This window comes from Vespa velutina, chromosome 8, assembly GCF_912470025.1.
Source record: "Vespa velutina chromosome 8, iVesVel2.1, whole genome shotgun sequence".
Lineage (NCBI taxonomy): Eukaryota > Metazoa > Arthropoda > Insecta > Hymenoptera > Vespidae > Vespa > Vespa velutina.
The window spans coordinates 2,133,321-2,161,019 of NC_062195.1; the positions used below are offsets into that span (position 1 = coordinate 2,133,321).

At 27.3% G+C, this 27,699-nt stretch overlaps 4 protein-coding genes and 1 long non-coding RNA gene across 8 annotated transcripts in view; all 5 read right to left on the bottom strand.

The window, feature by feature from the left end:
- LOC124951288 (IQ motif and SEC7 domain-containing protein 1) overlaps positions 1–13,581 on the bottom strand; it is a 98,119-nt gene extending 84,538 nt beyond the window's left edge. For 3 of the 4 annotated variants that reach the window (XM_047499488.1, XM_047499486.1, XM_047499481.1), the window contains exon 1: positions 13,091–13,581. In XM_047499488.1, coding sequence (XP_047355444.1) covers positions 13,091–13,410 — 320 coding nt within the window. In that variant the 5' untranslated portion in view covers positions 13,411–13,581. The remainder of the gene's footprint in view (positions 1–13,090) is intronic. The other variant, XM_047499485.1, reaches the window with a different exon arrangement.
- Positions 13,582–15,156: 1,575 nt separating this feature from the next.
- LOC124951289 (small VCP/p97-interacting protein) lies at positions 15,157–17,298 on the bottom strand. Its single transcript, XM_047499489.1, has 3 exons — positions 16,981–17,298; positions 16,464–16,631; positions 15,157–16,279 (listed from the first exon to the last, which is right to left on the bottom strand). The coding sequence occupies exons 1-3, from the start codon at positions 17,044–17,046 to the stop codon at positions 16,265–16,267; spliced, it is 249 nt and encodes an 82-aa protein (XP_047355445.1). The 5' UTR covers positions 17,047–17,298; the 3' UTR covers positions 15,157–16,264.
- Positions 17,299–17,832: 534 nt separating this feature from the next.
- On the bottom strand, positions 17,833–20,341 carry LOC124951364 (probable basic-leucine zipper transcription factor E). Its single transcript, XM_047499700.1, has 2 exons — positions 20,161–20,341; positions 17,833–20,024 (listed from the first exon to the last, which is right to left on the bottom strand). Exons 1-2 carry the CDS (start codon positions 20,213–20,215, stop codon positions 18,217–18,219), a joined length of 1,863 nt encoding a protein of 620 aa, XP_047355656.1. The 5' UTR covers positions 20,216–20,341; the 3' UTR covers positions 17,833–18,216.
- A 491-nt stretch (positions 20,342–20,832) lies between these two features.
- LOC124951369 lies at positions 20,833–21,733 on the bottom strand. Its single transcript, XR_007101590.1, has 2 exons — positions 21,092–21,733; positions 20,833–21,008 (listed from the first exon to the last, which is right to left on the bottom strand). It is a non-coding gene; the product is annotated as an uncharacterized LOC124951369 (long non-coding RNA).
- A 1,031-nt stretch (positions 21,734–22,764) lies between these two features.
- On the bottom strand, positions 22,765–27,537 carry LOC124951363 (zinc finger protein 616-like). The gene is made up of 3 exons (XM_047499699.1): positions 27,188–27,537; positions 26,430–26,813; positions 22,765–26,250 (listed from the first exon to the last, which is right to left on the bottom strand). Exons 1-3 carry the CDS (start codon positions 27,326–27,328, stop codon positions 24,646–24,648), a joined length of 2,130 nt encoding a protein of 709 aa, XP_047355655.1. The 5' UTR covers positions 27,329–27,537; the 3' UTR covers positions 22,765–24,645.
- Positions 27,538–27,699: the final 162 nt, after the last annotated feature.

Here is a 27,699-nt window from a genome sequence, read left to right on the forward strand (position 1 = left end):
GCAATAAAAATTTCCTTCCTTATCGATCATTATGGGATATTTTTTACAAGCAGAAAAAAAAAATATATATATATATATATTTTTTTTTTCTTTTTTTTTTTTTTTTTTTTTCATTATCAAATATCTAAAAATAAATGGAACAAACGAATTTAACGCAAAATCCTTTTGCACGTTGCGAATCGTGCGAGATAACAAAATCACGATTAATCGTAATCCTTATCGGATTCTTGGAAATCCTTTTCTCTATCGTATATATCGCGAATTATTATTTCCCTTTTAGATCCAAGTGAAAACTTTTACAACATTTTGCCGTTCTCACGGTACTCACGGAGGCAAATGAAAAAATTTTGTTAAGCGGTGAGGAAAATTTATCGAATGACTTCAATTTTAAGACAATATTAAGTTTAACATCATCGGAAAAATGAAAAGTTTCAGGGATTGTAGTTTTACAATTGAAAAAACAAAAGAGGAAAGAGAGAAAAAGAAAACAATAAGAAAATAGCTCGAAAAAGTTTCGATGATTAATTTTATAAAACGATCTATGAATTTTTCCCTGACCATCATCACTCCCTATCCTACCCTAATCTTTTTATCAGAGAACAAATTTTTCTAAAGGAAAATAGTCCCATAAATAAGAGAATTCTGAAAACAACATATTCACCCTCTTTTAAGGGTATATATATACACACACACATATACACCTACATATATATATATATATATATATATATATATATATATATATATATACACTTGGTGACCTTACTATCTTCAATTTATCTGCTCAATTTTCTAGGACATTTGGAAGCTTGCCACGGACAAACTCATTGATTGAAATTGTTAAGGTCGCAAATGTCGTATCGTTCGGAACTAAAAAGATATGGTGAAGGAGGGGGGGAAGTGAACGAAAGAAGAAGAGAGAGAGAGGTGGGGGGGAGTGAGAGAAAGGGAATGGAAGAATTGGAAGAAGTACTTTTTCTATCGCGTCTACAAACTTATTCAAGAAAAAGTTTATTCAAACGACACTATACTACTGCCTTCTTCTTTATCTTCATTTTCTTCTTCTTCTTCTTCTTCTTCTTCTTCTTCCTATCTTTTTATTCTTTCTTCTGTTTATATGGGAGCGAAACGAGAGATCGCCAGATGTTGCCACTGCTAACTCTGAATCCTTCTTGTCGTGCAAATATCTCTCACGCCGAGCTAATTTCTAATTCCTTCTTTTTCTCTCTCTCTCTCTCTCTCTCTCTCTCTCTTTCTCTCTCTCTCTCTCTAACTCTAACTCTTTTTTCAATTTACCCTGCGATACTTTCTACCGATGACGTCACGTTTAATGGTCAAAATTTTTTTTGAAAAAGAAAAAGGAAAAGAAAAGAAAAGAAAAGAATTGAATTAAAAAATGTATGTAAAACTTTCTCGTGATTTAAGGACCTATATATATTTTTACGAAGTATGATTAAGTATAAAAAAAAAAAGTCTTGAACGATTTAAAAAAATTCATTACTCTTTGTCGATACTTTGTGGGCTAATATATACAGACATATGTATATGTTTCTTTTTTTCTCTTTTTATTTATATATATATATATATATATATATATATATGTGTGTGTGTGTGTGTGTGTGTATATAAAGTCTATAGAGGAGAGAGTGAATGAGAGAGAGAGAGAGAAATATTAACAATACCAATATTTTTGAACAATCGAACGAAGAAATGCGAAAATAGCACGCTTTCTGTTCGCGACCTTGGCAACAGCTGACGTAAATGTAGAAAAGACAAATTATGTATACGTTCGATGGTGGGTAGGACGTTCGATGATGCCTACTATTTGTTCACCTGAAAACCGATCAAGGATAAAACGCGATGCTAGCGAATAAAGTTATATCGAGAGATAAACTTAGTAGAAAAATTATATATAAATTATAATATATATATATATATATATATATATATATATATATGTAAAATCGCTATGACGTAATTTCGTTAAATACATAAAATCAAATATTAAAATTCGACGCGTTAGAAGAACTGTACTAATTTTTATTACATCTATTAATTCGACGAATATTTGAGGAAAAAAGAAATAAATAAATAAAAAAAGAAAACAGACGATAAAAACGAAAGAACACTTACAAAAAACTTTTGGCTTTATCCTGTATAAAATATACGTAAGTTATTTTACCTAAGATCTATATAAATGATAAACGAGATAACACTGTGGAATAAAATTCCTCGTACGATATCCACGTAGAACTGTTAAGAATGAGATATGTTATACTTATCGACAGGGCCGAATTTATCATAAGTAGTATCAGGCGCAAGCTGGAGCCTCGATATTTATCGGGTCACATTTTACAAACTTATTCCTCGCAAACAACAATATATATATATATATATATATATATATATATATATATATATATAAAACTATCTAGAACGTACGCTAAAATCAAAGTCAGAAAAAAATGAACTTTTTTCTTTTCTTTCTTTCTTTCTTTTTTTAATTTTTTAATTAAAACGAACTAATTTATATATATATATATATATTTTTTTTTTATTTTTTTTTTTTTTTTTTTTTTTTGAATGCACACACGCAACTTTCTGTCACATTTTTTGTCTAATAAAATAAGTTAGTTATTTATTACGAAAAAAATGTCGACTTTCATTTCAAATGAACTTACAAAAACAAAACGAACAAAAAAAAAAAAAAAGAAAAAAAAGAAAACCTCTTTCTCAAGAAGGAAGGTCTAGGGCCTTGAAAAGTATAAATGCAGGCTTGCTTATCTATTGTATGTACACATCGTGTTATTCCTGTAAATAACAGTTAGACGCGTACGCGATACGAGACGCGCGTAATACGATATCGTGATGTGTCGGAGTGCAATAGCTCTTTCTTTCTCTCTCTCTCTCTCCCTCTCTGTCTCACTCTTTCTCTCTCTCTCTCTCTCTCTCTTCTAGATATATTCTTTAGAAACGTGTTCTACTTGTCACCATGTATCCTTTACTTACTCTTACACTTCATTCTAACGAAATGAAAGAGAAAACGAAACGTGAAGTTTCCATGCTTTTCGAGAAGACGTCAAGTCTGAAGAAAAAAAGAAAAAAAAAAAAAAAAAAAAAGAAAGAATAAAAAAAAAAAATAAAAAAATTGACAAAAAAAAGTAAATAAAAAAAAAAAAAAAAAAAAATATCGGTCACCCTTCCCTCTTTTCGAACGTCTCTCCTCTCTCCATCCCTCTCTCTTTCTCTCTCTCTCTCTCTCTCTCTCTCTTTCTCTCTCTCTCTCTCTCTTTACGAACGTTATCAAAGTTCTTCAATTGAATAAATATTTTTAATAAATTTTTTTTCTTTCTTTTTTTATTATTATTACTATTATTATTATTATTATTATTATTATTATTTTTATTATTATTTCTCAATCAATTGGATATCAGTACTGATTATCATTGATAAAAAACTATTACCTCTGAGTCAAGTACCTTAATTCGAATCAATTATCAAAGTTGATTCACATGATTGCTAATACACTTCTTTCTTTCTTTCTTTTTCTTTTTTCTCTTATATCAAAAGCTTAATGTAACTTTCAGAGGACACATTTAAATATATACGTATACTTGTATATATATATATATATATATATATATATATATATATTTTACGTTTGATCAACAGATAATTGTTACCCCATATACGAAGTATCGTGAAGATTTTTTACTTAATATAATATAATATATTTATCAGTATAATACAATTATCATATTAGTATAATTATACTATAACATTATAATTTTCATATTGTATGTATTGTGCGAATATGAAAAAAAATTTATCCACAGAAGATTAAAAAGTATCGATATTGATTTATCGAATTTCAATATTTTTCGATGAAATTCCCGAAAAAAAAAAGGAAAAAGTGAAAAAAAAGGAATACTAACATACATTATTATTATTATTATTATTATTATTATTATTATTATTATTTGTCATTTTAATTTATGAAATCAATAGTTTTTTTCCGATCTTACCGATGAAATTATTTTCGTATTACGAGGAGAAAAAGAGAAAAAAAAGGACCAAGAAAAAAATGTTAAGCGGATGGATAAAAAAAAAAAAAAAACAATCGTCGAATTCTTCACGTCATCAAACTTCAATATATATATATTTTTTTTTTCCTACAAAAATTCTTGATAAAAAATAAGATTAAATAAAACATAAAAATTATCATTTCAATTTGTAATAATAAATATTTTTTTTCTACGATCTTAATCGATAAAGTTGTTAAAGTATTAAGAGAAAAGAAAAAAAAAAAGAAATACAAATAAAAAAAAAAAAAAAAAAAAAAAAAAAAAAAAAAAAAAAAGAAATTAAAAAACATGAAAAGCAAAAAAAAAAAAACAAAAACAGGAAAAAGTGTCGAAAGGACTGATATCAAAAAAACAACAATCATCGAATGTATGTCAAATTTCTCTCTCTCTCTCTCTCTCTCTCTCTCTCTCTCTCTCTCTCTCTCTCTCTCTCTCTCTCTCTCTCTCTCTCTCTTTCTCTCTCCTGGTGAATAAGAACGAATCGCTCGGTAGAGTCAATTATGGCACGCATGAATATATTTGGTATGACCGGTCGACCTCGAAATGTGTTAGTAAGTAAATAAATAAGTAAGTATGTAAGTATAAGTAAGTACCTGTACGGTTACTTCTTACGTTTTCATGTCGTAATCGAAAGTAGTATGTAGTAAGAAGTATTTAAGTATGTAAGTTAATGGCATGATTCTTCGCAAGAGCAAAAGGTGCGGATAATGATGGTGGTGGTGGTGGTGGGAACTCGATTGGAAATTCTGTTCCTTGTATAGAAGACGTATATAACCTTCTTTTCTAATATGGTTCTGATCCCCTCGATATAATATAATGTAATATAATAAAATAATAATGTAATATAATAATATATAATAACGTCAAGTGATATCGTTTATTTCCGTTACTCTTATATTCGCGATGTATATAACATATATAGTGCAAGTAAAAAAAGAAAATCGAACGTGTTCCATAACTCGTTAAAGATAACACACACACACACACACACACACACATATAACATTGATAATAAATATAACAGGTGGCAATTTATAAAAACGAAAGTCGATCGTTTCTAGAGCGTGATATCGGAAACAAATATGTGAATCTACGTATTTGTTACATATAATTATATATATATATATATATATGTGTGTGTGTGTGTGTAATTGCAATGTCTTCTTTTTTCTTTCTTTATTTATTTTTTTATTTTTTTTATTTCTTTATTTTTTCGTAATTTTTCTAAATGCATTCTAATTATTACTTCGATATCTATCGAACGATAAGAAGATCGATGAATTATTAATTCTCACAGAAAAAAAAAAAAAGAAATATTATTCAAAATCATCTCGACAATCTTTCCCAATTGTTACTTGTAAACGTTTCATTAAAAAAAAAAAAAAAATATAAGTTCGATATGGAATCGAACGATAACGATATCGATTATATGCTTTCGGAATAACAAAATTCATTATTATCATTATCGTTTATCAGAGATAAATTATGGTAACGATTTAAATTGAAAATTGTTTTAAATTCAATTTCGATATATGAATCAATCGATTATATAAATTCTCGTTATCTCTGATTAATTTTATTTCGTTTAAAAATTTAACGAAAACGAATCGTTATCATTTTTCTTCTTTTTTTCTTCTTCTACTTTTTTTTTTTTTTTTTTTTTTTTTTCCATAGAAAACATTTTCCATAACGATGTTATAATTGCAAAAAAAATATTTTTTTAAAAATCCAACGTCATATACAAAATCTAACATATATTTATAAATAAATAAATAAATAAATAAATAAATATATATATATATATATATATAAAAATCGAACGAGATAAAAATAAGATCGATCCAATGATCCAATGTACTTTCATTATCTCATTTTTGATTTTAATTCTCGTTTAAAAAAATATTTTAAAAAAATCTAACGTCATATGTAAAATTTAACACACACACACACATATATATATATATATATAAATCGAAGGAGATGAAAATAAGACTGATCCAATGTACTTTCACTATTCCATTTTCGATTTTAATTCTCGTTCCGTTAGAAATTCAACAAATTCCATCAAACTCACTATCATCTTTACTAAAGATAGATACACATCTCTCTTCTTGGTAGTCATGAGACGAGAGAGTAAATCTTATTACCGTTAGATGAAGTAGACACGGAAGAAGATATACTTCGTCTTCCTCGTCGTATTATACGAAGTAGAAAATATTTAAAGTTGAGAGAAATATGCTATAGCTATATCCAGATTTTTTTCGGAATCATCTCTGAACCGGTCCTGCTGCTGCTGCTGCTGCTGCTGTTGCTGCTACTACTACTACTACTACTACTACTACTACACGAGAGAGGGAGAGAAAGAGAGAGAGAGAGAGAGAGAGAGAGAGGGAAAGAGAGATAGATTGGTATAAGGTTTGCATCATGGTCCTGGCTAACGTTCTCTCAAGGCCACGCGAAGAACCTTTTCTATTCCTTCATTCTCAAGTCCTTTTTATCCAGAAAAAAAAAAAAAAAAGAAAGAGAAAGAAGAAAAAAAAACAAAAGATTATAGCCTTTCATTTAATTTCTCAACTCGCTGCTATAAAATTAATCCAATTAAAAATCTTAATGAATCTATGTTACACTTTTAAATTCGTTCTAATCACTTTATCGCTAAACACGTTCTTCCTTATTTCTCCTAAATGTCATTCATTTTCTTTTTTTTTTTCTTTCTTTCTTTCTTTCTTTCTTTCCTTTCCTTTTCTTTTCTTTTCTTTCGTTTTTCTCATTAACAAAGGAAAATTATGTAACGTGAAAAAGAATTATAATATTATTACTATTCATACTTGGTATAAAATTATAATGTACTAATAGTAATTCGTACGATTAAAAAAAAAAAAAAAAAAAAGGATTCACGATTAATTTAATTAGGCAAACAATGTGAAATAAATATTTTTCTTTTCTTTTTAAATACTTCTATGTAACACATTATCGACATTGTTGTTAAACGATCAGGGAAAAAAATATATATATATAAAATAAAATAAAAAAAGTACGAGAGAGAGAGAGAGAGAGAGAAGAAAATAACGATAAGAATTCTCTCTCATCAAACATTTTTTTCTAAACAGCTGTTTTTTTATAACAGCTGTTCCATATATATATGTATATATATATATAGTGTCTCAAAAGTCTGTCTATTTCAGTGACAATGGATGTCCTTTTTTTTCCTACGCTTTGTATATATTTGGAGGCAAAAAAAAAAAAAAAAGAATTAATTAACATCTCGAATATTTGATATAATTTATAAATTCTCTATTCTAAATAGATAATACGCTGACGATGAACGTGTATATTTGTGGTAACATTCAAGATAAAAAAAAAAAAAAAAAAAAAAAAAAAAAAAAAAAAAAAAAAAAAAGAAAAGACAAAAGCCATTAAATGCAAGACAATTAATGAACATTTCCATAAAGTAAGATCTCTCATAGGAAAGATTCAACCGAACAGATTAAGCTGGTAATGAATAATTATTATTATTAACGAAAGTTCCGGAGAAAATTGGATTTGTAAAGGACGACAATTAATTAATTAATGGACAAGAAAATCTTCCGATGAAAACAATCAGATTTTATCGAGGATGTTCATTTGAAAAGACACATATCAACGAATATTCGACATTTTATCCTGAATAATTGAAAATGATCCACAATGATCCAAAAGATTGTACGTTGTAATTTGCAAAAAGGAAGAAAGAAAAAAAGAACCCACGAGAAAAAAAAAAAACAAGAAAAAAAACGAGAATAAAAAGGAGAAAAAATTTCATCGAAATAGACGAATATCTATTTTCGAGACACCCTTTATATAGATACATACATACATATATACATATATTATATACCAGAACCTGGTTATATCTCATTATTACCGTGGCAATTAGTAATTAATGATACTATGTACGCATTCACGAGGGTCGTGATATAATGCATAGATATATTATTCAATCTTGTGGGAACGGCATTAACTCTTTCTTTCTTTCTATCTATCTATCTGTCTATGCGCTCGCGAGCATAAAATCATCCTCTTTTTCTTTTTCTTTTTCTTTTTCTTTTTCTTTTTCTCTCTCTTCTCTTTTTCCCTTCCTTTCTATTTTTTTCATTTTTTCCCTCCTTTTTTTCTCTTGTTCACTCCTTCCTCATACTAAAGATGAAGGAACGATATGCCAACTTGTTCGAACTTCTTTCGAAGTCACATCCCACGTGAGTCTCACAATCAACCTTGGTCGTCTTGATCGAAACGATATCGAAAAAGAGGAAGAAAGAGAAAGAGAGAGAGAGAGAGAGAGAGAGAGAAAAAAAAAAAGAGAGATCAACAAACGTTTGTATTTAAGTGATTCTCATTAATAAATTACACGCATTTCTACTGTGCTTGTTGTTCGATCATCATTAAACTTTTATAACAGAGATCTAACGATTCCTGTTACACATGTTTTTATTCGAGAAATCTTTTTAAGGGATACTTGTCGAACTTCCTGCAAGGAAATAAACTCCTTAGACCACCCTTCACGTAACACATCGATCTCGTTCCTCTTTATGTAAGAGCAAGAAAAGAAAATGAAAAGAAAACGTACTAGATTCCTACCTTTTTCTTCTTTAATTGATTTAAAAAACTTTTTTTCTTTATATAAATATAAATATAAATATAAATATAAATATAAATATATATGTATATATATATATATATACGTATAATATGCAAAAATATGGAATGATTCAAAGTTATTTACAATGCGATAGGTAGACTAGAAAAAAAGTTTCTAAGCGATTTTACAAATCAATTATACTTTTCGCGAAACTTTTTGGACTTACTCCTGTAATCGGTAATTTTAAGATCTGAAAAAAAAAAAAAAAATAAAAGAAGAAAGAAAAATAAAAGAAAAAAGAATAGAAAAGAAATGAAAAGCCTTGAAAAGGAGTAATTAATTTCATAAATTACTTAAGAACTTTTGGCCCATCTTATATTAATTAAGTTGGATTTGACGTCAGAATTTTTTTTTTTTTATCCTTTTTTTTTTTTTTCTTGGTGCAAACTAACGTAAACTTTATTTATTTCAAAATTGTAAATATATAGATAATATTTCGGATATTTATTTTTAAATATTATTTATTAGATTAATTCATAATTTCTTTCTTCATTTGTTAAATTTCTAAAAGTAGATTTAACGATTTCTTGTTTCTTAAAGTTTCAAAAGGTAAGACATTGATATCTGCCACGTATTCTAACTTCGAATTGAGTTAAATCCAAAATTTCTATCTTACACTTCAGTCCTAATTAGTCGATTTGAATGAGAACTTCGTTAGAAAATAACGATTCATATACGAAAATAGGTATTCATTATGCGTAATTGATCATTCGAATTGATTCACGATATTACAAACGTGATTATAAAAATAATTTCATTGACAAAGAAAAAATCGATTTGACAACTACGGAAAATAAACGAAGCTAAAGATATTACAAAAAAAAAGAAAAAAAGAAAAAGAAAAAGAAAAAAAAATTAATTAAAAACTTCTTAGATAGGATCATACTTAATTTCATAAATTATTCCAATATCTATTTCTTTTTATAACAGTTTATCTTTTTTTTTTCTTTTTTTTTTTTTTTTCTTTTTTTTTCTTTTGTAGATCACGAGGATACATTTCTCACTTCCGTTGTGTTCCCATATCGAGAGACAAGTAAAATTCTTTTATTTATATACATATATATAAAAGAGAAAGCTCTCTCTCCCTCTCTCTCTCTCTCTCTCTCTCTCTCTCTCTCTCTATCATTTTATTTCTATCTTTCTCAACTACTTCGATCTACTTTACCACACATACGTTACATACATACATACATCCATACATAGATAGATCCATACATACATACATCCATCCATTCATACATACATACATGCATGCATGCATGCATGCATGCATACATGTATATATATATATATATATATGCGTGTATGTGCGTGTGTTTGTAAGTGTATCGAACGCGTTCAATTTTCTGTAGAAAATCAAGCAAACGCAAATATGTATATTGACATATTAGATTTATCTGGTACGTGATGATGTTAAATTTATCATGAGTCATGGTGGAGATATCTCAACGCATTATCAACGCGCGTCGTTCGATAAAAAATTATTTTCGAAGCACGTCTCGAGAAGCAAAAAAAAAAAATAAGATTAAAAGAATAAGAATAAGAATAAGAATAAGAAAAGAAGAAGGGAAAAGAAAAGAAAACTATTACAGAAACAAATAGAAAATACATAAATAAATATATATACGAGAAAGAGATCGCAGTTTATATTTGTCGTCGTAGTCATCATCGTTAAGTAAAGTGCAGAACGTCATTCTTATATATGTATATTGTGTGTGTGTGTGTGTGTGTGTGAGTGTATGTGTGTGTGTGACACATATACACATATATATTTACTATTTCACTCTAACCTATTGTCCTTCCCGATAATAAAAATTCGCATGTGAACGGAAACGAAAGAACTGTATGTTTATCGAGGACAATAAAATTGACGGAGGGGTGGGGGGGGGAGGAGGAGGAGGAAACGTCGATAAAAGCTTTAAAACATTCTTCACATCTCAAGAAGAACGAAAAATTTGTCGTTTGTTTAATTTTTTAATGGCTTCTTTAAAAGGGATCAATTTGATAGAGAGAAAAAAATTAATAATGAAATAAACAGAAGAAAGAAATGTTGATATAATTTTCACATGACAATATAATAATACCGATATAATAATATTATGTCATTTCGATAATTCATTTCCCTACAAAATTTATATATAATATGACGATATGATCGTGAATCTCGTTGTCGATGTTTTTTATTCAATTTAATATATATATATATATATATATATATATATATATATATTTTATTCGATAAAATATATATATATATTTTTATTCGATAAAATATATATATATATATATTTTTATTCGATAAAATATATATATATATATATATTTTTATTCGATAAAATATATATATATATATATATATATATATATATATATATATATATATATATATATAAAATTTTATGAGAACGAATGTCTCATATATGTATATATAAATAGCTATATAAAATTGTATGTATATATTTCGTAATTATATATATCGTAAATAATAATATACGTATTAAAAAAAAAAGAAAAAAAAAGAAAAAAAAAAAAGAAAAAGTTAATTCGTTCTAATCATTACCTAATCGTGATATCAGAGTTAAATGTATCGTCTTACGTAGTAAGATTTCCATACATAGATATATACATACATAAATAAATGGGTACATATAAAAATTAGAAAAAAAAAAAAAAAAAAAAAAAAAGAAAAGAAAGGATATAATTAAATATATATTTGAGTTAATTAATAAAAATGCATTATTACGTTATATAAATATTATATATTAGTACGTACGTACGTACATTATAGAATATATATGATATATTTTAAATACATATATACTTACATACGTACATATATACATACATAGAGACATATACATATGTCTATACATGGAAGACGATCGATATATCGAAAAATTTGACCGAATTCGAGACAATGGATAATATTACCGAAGTATTACAGAGATTGTCGATTGCACGTTTTTCATTCCGGAAGACATCGGTGTCACGATTATAATAATAACCCTGATTAAATAACTTTTACGGGAGATCGTTTGAAAGATTAAATGTAAAGTATGGGAAAAAAAAAAAAAAAAAGTAATAAAAAGAAGGCTTTCTTTTTTTTTTTTTTTTTTTTGCTTCTGCGTTTTAAATGGCCTCCTCCTCTTCAATCTCCTTTATGTCAACAAACTATGTCTTTGTGTTTACATAACAGAAGTAGATATATCCTTGGTATATTAACTGACACTCTTTATCCGTATATAACAATAATCTCTACCGTTTATGCATATATGTACATTCCCCTTAACGATTAAAGTACTACAGAGGACTTCCTTCTTCCATATTAAAATCTACAACACAACTTAATATCCATTATATATATATAAATATATGCATATGTGTATATATATATACATGTATATGGAACGACTTATAGAAGTATTTTGTACAATAGAAATCTATTTTAATTATTTCGAACGTACGAATACTTAATTAATCCACCTATTGTACATTATACGTGCATATACATATATACAATGTATATATATATATATATGTGTGTGTGTGTGTGTGTGTGTATGAATATATCGATCAAAGGTTTTAATGATTACAAAGCCGTAATTAACAAGGAGAGAATTAAAAAAAGGAAAAAAGAAAAAAAAAAAGTAAAAAGGTCATCTCTTGATTGAACGAGGCAGCTACGAGGTAGCAAATATATATATATATATATATAATACGGTATAAGTATAGGTATATATAGTTATACCTATGTATGAGTACATAGGGTAACGTCATACCGTACGAAATTTCGAATGAAGAAACCTAACCTTGATTATTCGTCTCTTCATACCTGAGACACCAAAAACCGTTGGAAATTTGAGAATACTGATTTATAACGTCACTTCGTATAGTATACCTAAGTACATATATATATATATATACATATATATGTACGAGTAGTAAGAGAAAATTGATATATAAAAAAATTCTTCTATTACATAGGAATGCACCTTGATCTTTTCAAGCGCAGGAAGATTAAACTCAATGTCGTAATAAAAAGATAATACGTATGTACAAAGTAGTACGTACGATATTGTGGTTGTTTGAAATCAGTGTCGAATATACCCTCCCTCCCTGCCACCCCTTTCTTTCCTACCCCCCACTCCCACCCCATCATAAACTCACAAGGGGATATGTAAACGATTTGCTAAATATATGCTATTAATAATAATGATAATGGTAATCGTAATAATAATAATAATAATGCGATCAAAAAAAAAAAAAAAAAAAAAAAAAGAAAAAAGAAGGAAAGAAAAGAAAAGAAATTAAAATGTAATAAACTTACCTATCATCGTGGAGACGTTTGAGATCGGTCATCTCGCGCTCGAACTTGAATTTTGATACCTCGCAGATCAGAGCATCACGTTCACCGATGACTTCTCTGAGTTCTCTTTGAAGTCTTTCGATTTCTGCATATTGCCGGCTTATCAATTGATTTTTTTCCTCGATGATGGTCTCAACGTCGGGATCAAGTAAACCGGTTGCCGATTCGACAGCGACAGCTGCATTGGTGGTGGTGGTGGTGGTGGTACTGATGGTGTTACCTCCACCGCCTCCTCCACCTCCAGTAACACCTCCAACAACACTATTCAGTACCGCGCTCATACCGCTTTGTTTACCTTTTCTCCTTCGCCACGGATAATGGATTGATGATGATGATGATGATGATGATGATGATGATCCCCACACACGCGGTTTTTCCCCCTTCTTTCTTTTTCTTTTTCTTTTTTTTTTTTTTTGTTTTTTTTTTTTCAAACGTTTTCCCACCGCCAATTCCTTTTTCCTTTTTGTTTTTCTCTTCTCTTCTTTGCTTTTTCTTTTCTTTTCTCTTTACTTTCCTCCTTTCTCTTTACCTTTCTCTATTTACTTTATATTTATTTTATCTTATTTTACTTTGCTTTATTTTATATTATATTATTTAATCACTTTAGCGTCAATCTTCCCGCGCACGTTTTCCCCGCCCCTTTCCTTTTCTTCCTTCCGATAACACCGAGAGAATATAATGAAAGAAGTAAATGGAATAAGTATAAGAAGAAGAATAAGAAGAAGTAATAGTAGAAGTAGTAGAAGAAGAGGAAAAAGAAAGATGAGAAAGATGAATACGACACTTCTTCTTTCCTCGCGCCTTTTATCGCGATCGAATAATACGACTTGTACAGCATCGAAAATCTCGATCGCTAAACCTCGATCGACCGTAGAAAGTCAAGGCGAGTTGCCGGTGATAACGCGCATAACGGATGCACAGTCTACCGTGAGAAATCGACGACTAACCGCCCCCACGATGCGACACCGTTTCATCCCAGCTTCGCCATCTTGGGACTCTCCTCCTTGTCTACTGTCCCACGGCCCGGTCCGTTCCGAATTCCGTATCGTTCCAGTTCTCCAGTCGTACTAAGCACCGCCTTCTTCGAACCCCCACCATTTGAATGCGTTCTAAGTACGTAGTACATTCCCGCGCATGCGCCGTTTCGACCCTCGCGCCGCTTAAACTATAACGCCATCTTTGGGTAGAGATCGAGTGTGCGTGCGACAGAGACAGAGACAGAAACAGACAGAGAAAGAGAGAGAGAGAGAGAGAGAAAGGGATAACGATTACGCGCCATTTTTTGGACATACAAATACCGGTTTTTTTTTCTTGTTTCTTTTTTCAAATTCAAATTTGCATAAAAGGAAAATTTCATTGATTTTTTTCTCTTCTCTAATTTCAAATTTTAATGATTTTATATCACTAACTGAGTTTCTAGCTTTTTTCTCTCTTTTTTTTTTTTGTTTTTTTTTTTTTTTTTTTTTTTTATTGTCGAAAGATAAAAGTTTGAAAATTTATAATAAAAAAAAAAAGTATGATCGTAATTCGTTAATAACTCACCATTATTTATTTTATCAATTGCATATCCTCGTTTAAGAATTTAATTATACTAATGTCTTTTATCGTTTTATTATTTCTAATCTTGACTGTTTATACATATATATATATATATGTTTATATAAACATTGTTAATGATTAAACGATATTTGCTTATGTTTTAATTAATGTCTACGAATGTATAGTAGTTTATTTAACCGTTATGCGTCATTGGAAAAGTTAATCGATATTAATCACGTCTGAAAGAAACAGTAAACTTTGTTATTAATTGTTATTAATTACACATTGCAACGAATCGACACGAAGGACTAAGTATGTACGAACGAACTAAAAGGTACGTTAGTAAAATACTAATGGTACGTAGAACTCGTACTGCCATCTGCATCATCGATTATTAACTTAATAACTGAAAATAATTTGAATAACAATTTTTTTATATTTTATTAATGTAAGATTTTTTTTATCATATAATAAATCATACGAGCAAATGATTAAATGAGCACAATTTATTATATAATTAAAAATAAGGATAGTCTTTTTTACCATCAATAAACATATTTATATAACATTAACAATCTGTAATTCAAAAAAATACACATATAAAATGTAATTTAATATTACTTGAAAATTTATATCCAAGATTATGTGTGTGTGTCTGTATGTATGTGTGTGTGTGTGTGTGTGTATTAATAACAAAAATATACTCTATATAATTTAACGTAATAAATAGTAAATATTATAAATGGGATTTCCCTGCAATATTACTATCATGTATTTTCTATACGTATTTTAACTGTACAATGAAATAAATTATTAGAAAAATTTTCTCTCCATATAGTATAGAATTTATTTTTAAACAATAATCGATAAATTTAGTCTTTTATCTCCAGATCAATACATTTACAAAAGTTCATTTTACATTTTATAATTGTTGATATTAACACATGAATTATTTCTGAAAGTATGCACATTACCGATACAAATAATGGAACATTCAATTGTTGCGTTAATATTTAATAAGCAGTTTTAATTATTCTTGTAATAATTAAAATTATGCACAAGTTTGTATGGTCTTCTTGCACATTTATATAAAAAAATAGATAACTCTGTAATAGTGATACATTCAAAAAAAGTGATACATATATATATATATATATATATGAGATATTAGTTGAAAAGTATTACAATAGAAAAAAGCCTCAGTAATAATAATACAGAAGCAATAAAATATGCAAACACAACATCATATAACATTATTGTAAATACTTGTTTTATAGAAAAAAAAAAAACCTTTTTTATATGCTATAGAATTATATACTAAAAGATGTCTAATGAAAAACATGAACTGTTGTATTAAATAATAAAATGTATTTCTAGATTAAAAAAAAGAAATCTATTATTTTAAAGAATAGAAATTCAAAACATTCGGTATTATATCACATAGTATAGCCGATAAGATATTTTACTGTTTTCTTAATAGTCTTTGCACATTTATACAAGACATATAATATTTATATATATATATGTATATATATATATATATAATCATTCGTTTTTAAATAAGTGCACTTTATCTATGTACCCATTTTTCTTGACTCAATTCACTTGCCACTGTAATAAATCAATTATTTTCATTAAAATCTTATATAAAAAAAAAAAAAAAATAATAATAATAATAATAATAATAATTTCAATTTCTGACTACAATCTTATATTAGAAATATTAATATTATGTAAAATATGCAAATTAAAAGTCTTTTTTTTTTCTCCGCATTATAATAATCACACGTTGTACCTTAAGTTTGCCTTGCCCACTCATATTACCAGCTTCTTCTTCACGTTTTTCAAGTTCCATAATACGTTTTTGTTTTCTTTTAACCGACTCAATATCTTTTATACCTCGTTGTTCCTGTTCTGCTATTCTCTTTTCGGCTGCTTCCATTTGTCTTCTTCGTCTTGTTTCCTAAAAAAAAAAAAAAAAAAAAAAAAAAAAAAAAAACATGAATTAGTATAAAGAATTCATAATCAAAATCTTGATATATCCATTTACAAATTTATAAAGTTCGTTCATTAATTTTTCTTATGAATACAAATTGAATGAATGATAAGTTATTTTTTTTCATCAATTAATAATGCAAAATATTTTGTATTAGTTTGATTGTATTTTTTTTTTTTTTTTTTTTTTTTTTTTTTTTTTTCTTAAGAGATAAATATATTTAGTTAAGAAGATATGTATATAAATAACTGAGTACATGTAATCATATATAATAAATAATTAGATTCCATATATAATATTAAAAGATAATACTTACCAAATCAGGTGTTGTGTCTTCAAGTGAAGATGATTCTTTACAACAAGATGCACACAAAATTCCCATATTATAAAGAATTATTAATATAACAATGTATTCGGTATCTTTTCCAAAGTTTTATTTAAAACAGAGAACGATGAAAACACAACAAATACGGTTATCGATTGCGTACAACTGTCAACGGTACTTTATTCAGCAGGTTGTTAACTTATTGCGCATTTCAAATGAAAAAATTCTAGATATTAAATTATTACCAAATAAACCAAAACTAAAATGAAAATTGTAATATATAACATTTTTAAATCTATTATTTATATGAACAATATCTTTCATTCGAATTATATTGAAAAAGAATTTTTCACGTGTAAATATATATATATATATATATATATATATATATTTATTTATAGTTAAAAAATTATATTTCTAAAAGTGAGATAAAAATCGTTCAAAAAAAATTTTCATTAATACATCTAAATTTATTATTTATTTCTAATAAGGGCGCGAATGATATATTTAAATGGCGTATTTAAAAATATATCGATTTTGTATATATACATTCTCGAAATAGTTACATTAAAAAAATGATAAAAATTAATCTCTATGATATAAACGATATATTAAATGTCTATGAAGGTGTGTGTGTATATTACTAGAAGTATTTTATTTTTCTAAGTTTGAGTTTGCGTTTGGAATGATTGTTTTCAATTAATTATTTGCATTTCAAGCACCATCTAGCAACTAATCATTTAAACTATTTCGAAATAACCTTAAAATTACATCTCTTATTTACAGATATAAAATTTAACCTATTTATATTACATGGACAATGTATAAAATATAAAAGCTTACTGTTATTAAACGATGTAACGATTTTTACATTTTATTTAATAAAATTTAATATCATATACATGTGATCAATAAAAATTAATTAGTATTAATAGATCATTTTTGTTATAAGAATACGCTGTCTCTGTAGTATTCATACTTTTATGAATCACCTTAACAAACATTTAAATAAATTTTTTGTTGAATAAACTCAATTATACACCTTTTATTATGTTCATTATTAGCAAATATGATTCTACAGTATAATTATCGGATATAATATCTTTTGTTGAGCTGACAATCAACGTTATTTGAGAAATCAAGTTTATTGAAAAAAAAAAAGAAAAAAAAATGAATTAACATATACAGATTTATATTAGTTACTTTAAAATCTGTCATATTATTAATTCACTTTTTATTCTCTTTATTTTTACTTATAGATGTGACATTTTGTTTGGACAATTTTCTTAAAGATCCTCTTTTGGACTTGAGATTTTCATTTTTATATATACGTCCCAGTGATAATTTAGTATTATAATTTGAATTACGATTCGTCGAAATTTTCAATGGTGATATTTGTTTTTTTGTAATATATGAATCTGAGAAATACATTTTTCGCTTGTGTTTTTCTTTTGTCAACATTTTCCCAGGTGTAGTAAAAAAGTGAGAATTATTATTATTCTTCAAAACTGTATCAGATATTTTTTCAATATTTTCACGAATATTCCATCTTGCTAAAACTTTTTCATAATTTTCATTATACGAGATAGATGGATTGGATCTTGTAAATGCTTTCTTTGTACTTGTTATTACATTAATATTATTTTTATTATTATTTTTATTAATTTTATTATTTTTATTAAGTTCATTTATAGTCGAATCAAACGTAGAATTAATTGAAGATGCATCTAATATTGTTAATTGATCGTCCAAATAATTATGATAATCTTCGCAGGACATTAATATCTTCATAAAATGTTTATCGTTATCTTTTGGTTTATTTGAATTAATATCTACTATCGATTTACAATATGCTTTTGATTTCTTTTCTCCTTTCATTTTATTATTACATTCTGAATTAATTTCCATCATTTTCTTTGCCGTATCAAGGCATCTACGCCGTTTTATGACAATTTCTGATAAAAGTGATTTATTTAGATCATCCGCAGAATTGAGATATTCAGTATCTAATTCTCTTTTACATCTTTTATGAGTTACTTTTTTCAATTTTTTATTTTTATCTTCATCCTTGTAAACAGAACTCTCTGGTATTGAATATAAATGAGAATAGCCAGAATCCTTCGATCTTCGTTTCAATTCTTCAATTGAATTTTTATTTTTCTTTCGTATTTTTATATCATCTGTGCTGTTTAACGAAGCCATTTGTTGTTCGCAAATAGTAAAAACGCGATCCATAGTTAAGAAACTATTATTATCTTGTACGGTAGATACAGATATTGGATTCTTTTTTTCATTAGGAAATAATCTTTCACATTGAGCTTCTAAATACTCAAATGATGAATCAGTTGAAATAGATGGTAGAAGTGATACATCACGTAATCTTTTGTTTTGCGTTTTAAAAACATTTATTGGTGTTTTACGATAGACTTTTTTGCCATTTTTAATTGGACTTGGTGTTCTCATTTTGCAAGAATTCAGATTTATGGATGATAATGTTTTTACATCTGTGCAATAATTATCATTTGTAATTTGTGCGGAATTAATAGAATCATTAGAATTTGCAATTTTTGATATTTCTCTATTTGGTGATATATTTATTGTCGATGATAGCAATTTTTCTGGCATTGATTCGTTCTCTATATTATTACACATTTTATTCAACTCTTTACTTATTTGATTAAAATTAATAAGAGAGTTATTGCTCGCATTAATGGTATTATTTATAATGGACTCTTCGATGATGGTTATTAATCTTTCAGTAAATTTTTGTGGCGAAGTAACACATTTTTCAGAAAGACGCTTATAAATTTCTTGCTTCGTTAAATTGGCTTCTGTTGGATTCAATTTACTATCCAGTACAAACAATACGTTATCAAATTTTTTATACGATTCATCACTTATTTTATTCTGGGATATTAGTGAATAATCCTTCGTTTTATTTTCTATCGCAAATACATTATTCCCAATATCTTTATCATTGGATAAATTAATGTCACATTTTTTTCCAACGATTGGTTTTAATGAATTATGTGATTCTGAAAAATGATAGATGAAATTACTAAATTACCATTCATTTGATTTACATCAGGTAATCTATTAATGTCATTTCAATTAAAATTATTAATTATTTAAAATATTTATAATGTTAACCTTTAAAATATATTGACTTACGAAAATTATTCAAAGAATTGGTGAAATCATCTCTCCGACGTCGACGTAAAGCCATATTTAAATATACAATAAAATATCACCATTCAACCGTTCGTAGCGTCGAATTTAATTCGAATTAAATCGGTTATTGTAACAAAAGTTTTAAGGCTGAAATACAATATTCCAAGTAACGTGTTGACTTCAGCGACAAATGCGGGAAAAAAATGAACTAAAAGTGCATTATGAGAATGCCATCTTTTATCTCGATACATCGTGTCGATGTGAATGCTCACGTGTAACATACAAAATCCATGCGAATATAAAACGAAAGTGTAAGGAAATTAACCAATCTCAATCGAGTATTGAGTTTTTTAGGAAGTTAATGTATTCATTGTATATGTTTCAGAGAAATGAGTGATCATGATTAATATCGTAATATGTTACGTGTGATTTTATATATTTATATATATATATATATATAATTTTATTATATATATTAATAAAAAATATTACATTATTTATATTTTAAAACAGATATAATAATGAATACATTAAATAATAAAATAATCTATCAATAGCATTGAGACACGAGAAATGGACAATATGGAAAGATAAAACAAAAATATATTTATCGACAGTGACGAAGAAAATTTTTCCTGATTACGAACTGATGGTAAAGTAGATTTCTAAATATTAATATTATTGATGTTTATTTACATTGATACATTGAACCTATAATTATTGCAAAAGGATATACATATACATGATCACTTCGTCCATTCTGGCCAGTTTACCTGATTTCCCTTTATACATTTATTATTTTGTATATACAAGATATTCCATAAATTCGGGTTTTGATTCTGAATTTTCTATATGAAAACGATAGAAAAAGTTCATATAAAGAAATGTGTAATATGCCCTATTTAATCTTGTTTTTGAATTTGTAAAATACCTTAATTCCATCGAACTTGTTGCAAATGTTTATTATACATTCATAAATTCTTTTGACAATTTTTCTCTGATTTTGATGATCAATGATTTATATCGAAAGATATAGATTTTTTTTTTTTTTTTTTTACACTAGATCATTGTTTCCGATTTTCAAATTGTCGAAGGCTTTTCTTCTGCGTGAAAATTATATACTTTTTAGATATGATTTTTGCAAAGAAGATAATATTTTTTAGAAAATCTGAAAAGATAATTTCCTGTAAAAAAAAAAAAAAAAAAAAACCTTTATCTTTGAAATGAATCCTTGATCGTCAAAATCGAACAAAAATTGCGATTATGAAAATTTATAGGTTAAATCCTTGTAAAGGTATAATTAGAGAAATTTACTTAAACACGAACATATTAATGCTAAAGAAACAAACTGGTACAAGGAAGCGAAGATTTTAATTATGTCATTTCGAATCAAAAATGGTGCTAATATATTCAAACACTATCTCGCGATGAAAAAGTATACTAAGTAAGGCAACTAATGCCATTGGTAAATTGCATTTAGCACATCATATATGTGTGTGTGTATATATATATATATATATATATACACACACATGTATGATATGTGTATATATGTAAAATTTTTTAATTCTTTTTACATACGTAAAATTTGGAAAAATTTCATGTTCAAAAATGTAATCAATATTTATTTATATTAAACAATAATCGATTTTTTTTGTCTATAAACTGATCAAAAGCAAAATTACAATATTACAATTATATTAGGTATTAATAAATTTATTTTATACTCAAATAATTCCTTTTATTTATCATTTTTATCGAATATATTTTGGAATATATTTTATGTTGTTTTTACTACATATGTATTATCATCACACAATGTGTGTGCGCGTATGTGTATATATGTATATGTATATATATATATGTATATATATATATATAGTAAAAACAATATAAAGTATTAATCATATATAATATATATACATACATATATATATATATATTTTTTTTTTTGAATACTTACATATTTATTAATAATAGAGAATAAACATTGAATATTACTGATCACCAACTAAGCACAATACATTTGTACATTGCAATATTTGTTGTTATTGTTATGTAATAAATCAATTCATGAAGGATAAAAAACAGCCATTGATTTCTTTACAATTCCAATAGAAGATAAATGTTGAGAAAAAAATATTAAAACTTGATGATATTAATTTTTTAATATATAAATTCTTTTGATAATACAATGCCAAAAGAATTTATAAAAAGAAGAAATGTTGCCTTGCCTTTAAAAATTTATGTTTCATCGTTGAAGACACATTGATGTAATAATTGAAACAATTGTTTTTTTTTTTTTTATTAATAATAAAATATTGGCAAAGCTCAGTCTTTGGTTTATGATAGCTGACACCACATATACACATATCTATTCTGTACAATTTGGTATTAAGTGAAAATGAATTCTTTGTACTATAGAAGATTTTTATAAAAATTTTGATACACTTAAAATTTTTATCATTTTTCTTTGAGATATAGAAAATACAAAAAGAGATGGAAAAATGCAAATAGATATAAATATTTTCGCGTAAGTTCGCGTTGTTGAAAATCATCCTTAATAAATCAAAATTATTACCAACGCTTTCGGCACAACAAAAATTGAACTGCACAGATAGTATGCACACTATGTGCTTTATTATATTACAAGTATAAAGTCTAATATAAAGAAAATATGGCGAAGTAAATGGTGACAATTTGTTTATACACAGAATCTTATATTTTTGAGAGAAATATAGTATTCTTACGTAATTAAAAACTGTAGATAAACTCTTTACAGTTTTATGGGGATCATCCCCTATTTCATGATTATAAATGCAAGGCTACTTTACTATTTGTAAATAAAAATAATTGGTTTGATTAATGAGCTAATTTTGTTGTTCACTAAATGCGACCTAAAAAATAAAAATACACGATTACTATTCTTTTTTTTTTTTCTTCTCCTTCTACTTCTTCTTCTTCTCTTCTTCTTCTTCTTCTTCTTCTTCTTCTCCTTCTTCTTCTTTTTCTTCTTCTTTTGGTCAGTAGCGGATTAAACCCTTAATTAAAGTTTTTATAATCACGTGGTTCATCCATTCTTTTTTTCTTTTTTCTTTTTGTAACTTTACATATACTCATTGTTCTAATTTGTGCTCTTATCCTTACATTTTCACTTGCACTCAAATATATTGCGAAAATGAAAGATTAAACATAACTTCTCTACATACATAATGTATTGTATAGAATCTATATGAGACAATGTTCAGTCATACGAAATGACTATCAATATCTCTTAACAAGAAATCATTAATACAGGGAATCTATGATATTTTAATTCTGGGCCCTGCTGTCCATCTTTATTATACTAATAAAACATTATTTATCTCTATTTTATACATGTATAAATTTCTTTGGTCTTCTTTTTCTTGTTCAATACTCTCTAAATTTTCATATAAACATATCTTCCCCTAACTGTCATGGATTGTTACAATCACTGATTCGAATAGGGCTGCTTTATGTGATTCTGATAATTGACGTATAATATATGCGAGGCGTATTATGAACTGGAATCCAAAATAAAATTTCTATGGATTCATATAAAATTATTAATAATCGATCTTTCTATCAGTTATGAAAGTAAACATGAGCCTGTGAGTATTTTGATACATCTATTTGACAACAAATTAATCTAATGTCTTTATATAAATAAAATAGATCGGTATCTTTTTATATTTGTATTAGTATTGGATTTTTTTTTTAAAGTTTGATCCTTCTTTTTTGGTATTGGCACATTTATACTCGGTATACATCAGTTGTTAATTTAATATATATATATATATATATATATATATATATATATATATATATATATATATATTATTGTGTGCAATTTATTTTTTATTATTATATTATAAATGATATTAAACATATTTAATGTTTGTTAAATGTTTATCAAAGTTTGCAAATGTTAATAAATATAATCCAAATTAGATGTTGGAACAACCTCATGACCATCATACCTTTGATCATTTTAGATAGTATTTTGTTTCCCTTATTTTTAATTGAATCTATCCAAAGTTGTCGATCTGTATCAAAGGTATGCGTGTATGTGTGTGTATGTGTATCATACATTCTTCATAAATAATATCTTTTGCTCACAGAATATATGTGCATATATAACTATATACACATTATTTCATATAGAAAGCTCTTATGAAGTTTTTTGACTTTTTGACTTACAAATGAATAGCAAACTAGTTAAGACTTTGACTTTATTTTGTTAGAATCATTAAACGCGATCGTCAAAGCTTTAACTTATTAAAAATAATAACTTTGCTCTTAGTTATGATCGTTCGTATCAAAGTAGAAAAAATGTACAATCAAGAGCAAAATAAACTAACAAAATAATCGAGCGCGTCATAAAATTTCTCTTGCCTATACAACTACTATCTTATGGTTGTTACCATTTGGCAAGAGAACATAATAGACACGCTTCCCCTTGTCTCATTGAAATTCTTGTATATTATTATGATATTGACTATTATTAAATGAACCATTAGTCTGTTCACTTCTTTCAACAACATTTTGTATTTCCACTGTAGGTTCATTACTCGATTGGCCATTATTGTCATTTATATTTCCTGATGTAGCAACATTGTTCCCCACGACGTTAATATTGTTAACATTATTATTTGATTGTTGGGATTGTTGTTGCTGATCCCTGTTTAAAGTGTTCTGTGCAGAGTTATTATTCTTTCTATGTCTATATTTGTGCGCAGTGAGATACTGCTTTACGGAAAATGCTTTGTGACACATGTCACATTTATATGGCAAAGGATCATGACAACCACCATCTGCAATAATCGGTGCATGAGTTGTTAAATGCATCACATAATAATGTTTCACCATAAAAGATTTTCCACAAGTTTCACAAATATAAGGACCTGTTACACCATGCGTTTTTCGATGTTTGTGAAGGTTGTCCTTCCGTGAAAAGCTTTTGCCGCACAATTCACATTCATGCATTTTTTGACCCGTATGAGATACAGAATGTCTAACCAAATGTTCCTTACGACTAAAAGCTTTGGCACATGTTGTGCATACATATGGACGTTCTCCAGTGTGTAGCTTTCGATGTTGAAATAAATGTTCTTTTCTTTTGAAAGGCTTTCCACAGACATCACAATTAAAAGAATTTCCATTAACTTGTAAAGATTCTTCCTTCACTATGATATCTGATGTTTCATTTACCAGCGTACAAGTATGATTATTCATTTGACTTATGGATGAAAAATTTTTACCGCAATTACGGCATATGCTACTCCTAGTAGATTGTGATATAACTTGAGGATTAACGGTAATTAAAGGTGCCTGTTCGGAGCCTGATCTGATTCTGAGAAATTCTGATATTTGTCCAATTGATGTGCGAGACATTACATCGTCATTAGCACTTTTTGTGAAGTCTTTGAAATCTTTTCCTTCATCTTGAACAGATTGATTTGGTAAAGATGTTTCTTTAAATCCTAAACTCAAAAATACCTCTGGAGCAGCCTGTACAGTCGTATAGTTTTGACAAGGAGACGTATTCTCCTCTTTTTGGCCATCGGATTGAACTTTTTGTATAATTTGTTGATTCTGTTCTGTATCTGCATCTGTTTTAAGTATAATATTATTATTCTGTTGAACAACTTGAGATGATGGCTCTTGTTTCACAATAAATTCCTGTTGCGTAGCAATTTGCACTTGTTGTTTATCTATTTGTTGAAGTCTTTGTTGTCTCTGCAAATGTTGTATCTGCTGAGTTATCTGTGACTGTCCTTGTTGCTGATGATTAAGCTGAGTCTGATTTTGTTGTGTTATTTGAGTAGATTGAGTTAATTGTTGTGAAATTTGTCTTTGAGATTGTCCTTGTTGTACCACTTGATTATGATTTTGTATTTGGTTTGTAGCTTGGATTTGTGGTGACTGAGCTTGTGGTTCACTGATTTCATTTTGTGTCTCATTTGATCTTTGAGGCGATACACGCTGAGATGTTTGCTGTTGACAGCTGTAGTGAGTTTCTGCTGTGGCTTCTACAACTGCAGCTGACATATCACCATTTGATTGCATCTAAGTAAAATGAAAAGCAATTTTTTTACAAGTTATAAACTGCATAAGTAACTCTAATAATAATATACAATTGTATTTTATATATATATATATATATATATATAATTGTGTGTGTGATACACAAAATATATAAAAAAGGAATTTAATTGAATAGATTTATTACTCCATTTGAAACAAACCTGCATGGCACATTTATATTGCTGTACCCTAGATTGGACACCACTGATGATTTGTATATTTGACGCATTAATATTGCTAACGACAACAGGTTGTTGATGTTGTCCATGTTGTTCATTTGTTAGCACTTGATTTCCTGCATTTGATAATACTTTCTCCACGGATTTTAAACCTTCAGCGTCTGGAGTTGAAGGTCTTTCCTTTTCAATGTTTTTTACATACACTTTACCTTCTTTTAAAAAATCCTCAGAAAAGCGCAGCGAAGTGAAATAAGACTCGAGCATACCCTCTGCACTAACAACAGTTTCTCGGAACTCAATGAAATTTTCCAACTTCCTGACACACTCGTGGCAGACGATTTTAGGTAATGAATCCTCTTCTAAAACCTTGAAGTTCACACGAATATGGATTGTCTTAATATATTGAAAAACCTTATATGCTTCTCTATGCGCAACTTCATTAAGTAGAATTTACAGAGAATTTCATTGAATTTAGGCATACTTAAGAATTTCTTATAAACTTCTTTATTGCATATATTCTTATTTTATTTATTTATTTATTTTATTATTATTATTATTATTATTATTATTATTATTATTTATTATTATTATTATTTTTTTTTTTTTTTTTTTTTTTTTGCAGTGGACGGAATTATACAGTAATTTATAATTTCTATCAGTGCTTGCTGTAGTCTAAAAACAGAGCAACTTTGATACCGCGAAGAACAAGTCCATTTCATGTCAAAAGCATGTTTCCTCACCTGAATGGGTAAACATGTTTGAATTTTTGTTTGAAGTTGTCGCCTACGACCTTCATCGCGAAATATGTTCATTTTATTGCCTTCGCTGCTGGTACACAATCTGCACAGCTCGTAGTAATTCACTTTCCGATATCCAGACATTGCTTTCCCGCGGAAAACGAGATGTCGCAATCGGTAGAAAATTGCGAAAAGTTTTATTCGCGATAAAACGCTTGCGAAACATCAATCACCGTTGTTTCGGTACTTTTAATATCGTCACTTTTTATATATAAAATAAGATTCCTTGGTATCGCATTTCTACGACATCGTTGGTTGTATCAGTAGCCATTTGTAGACTGCGCTCTGCTAACAATTATTCATTAACCCGCCAAAAATTCAAACTCGAACATATTAAACCTCAATATTGATATAAATTTTAATCTAAATAAAAGATTCTATTGAATCGTTATGAATTTGTTTAAAAATTATGATTCTTAATATCGTAATAATTTTCAATCTATTACGTTACAACA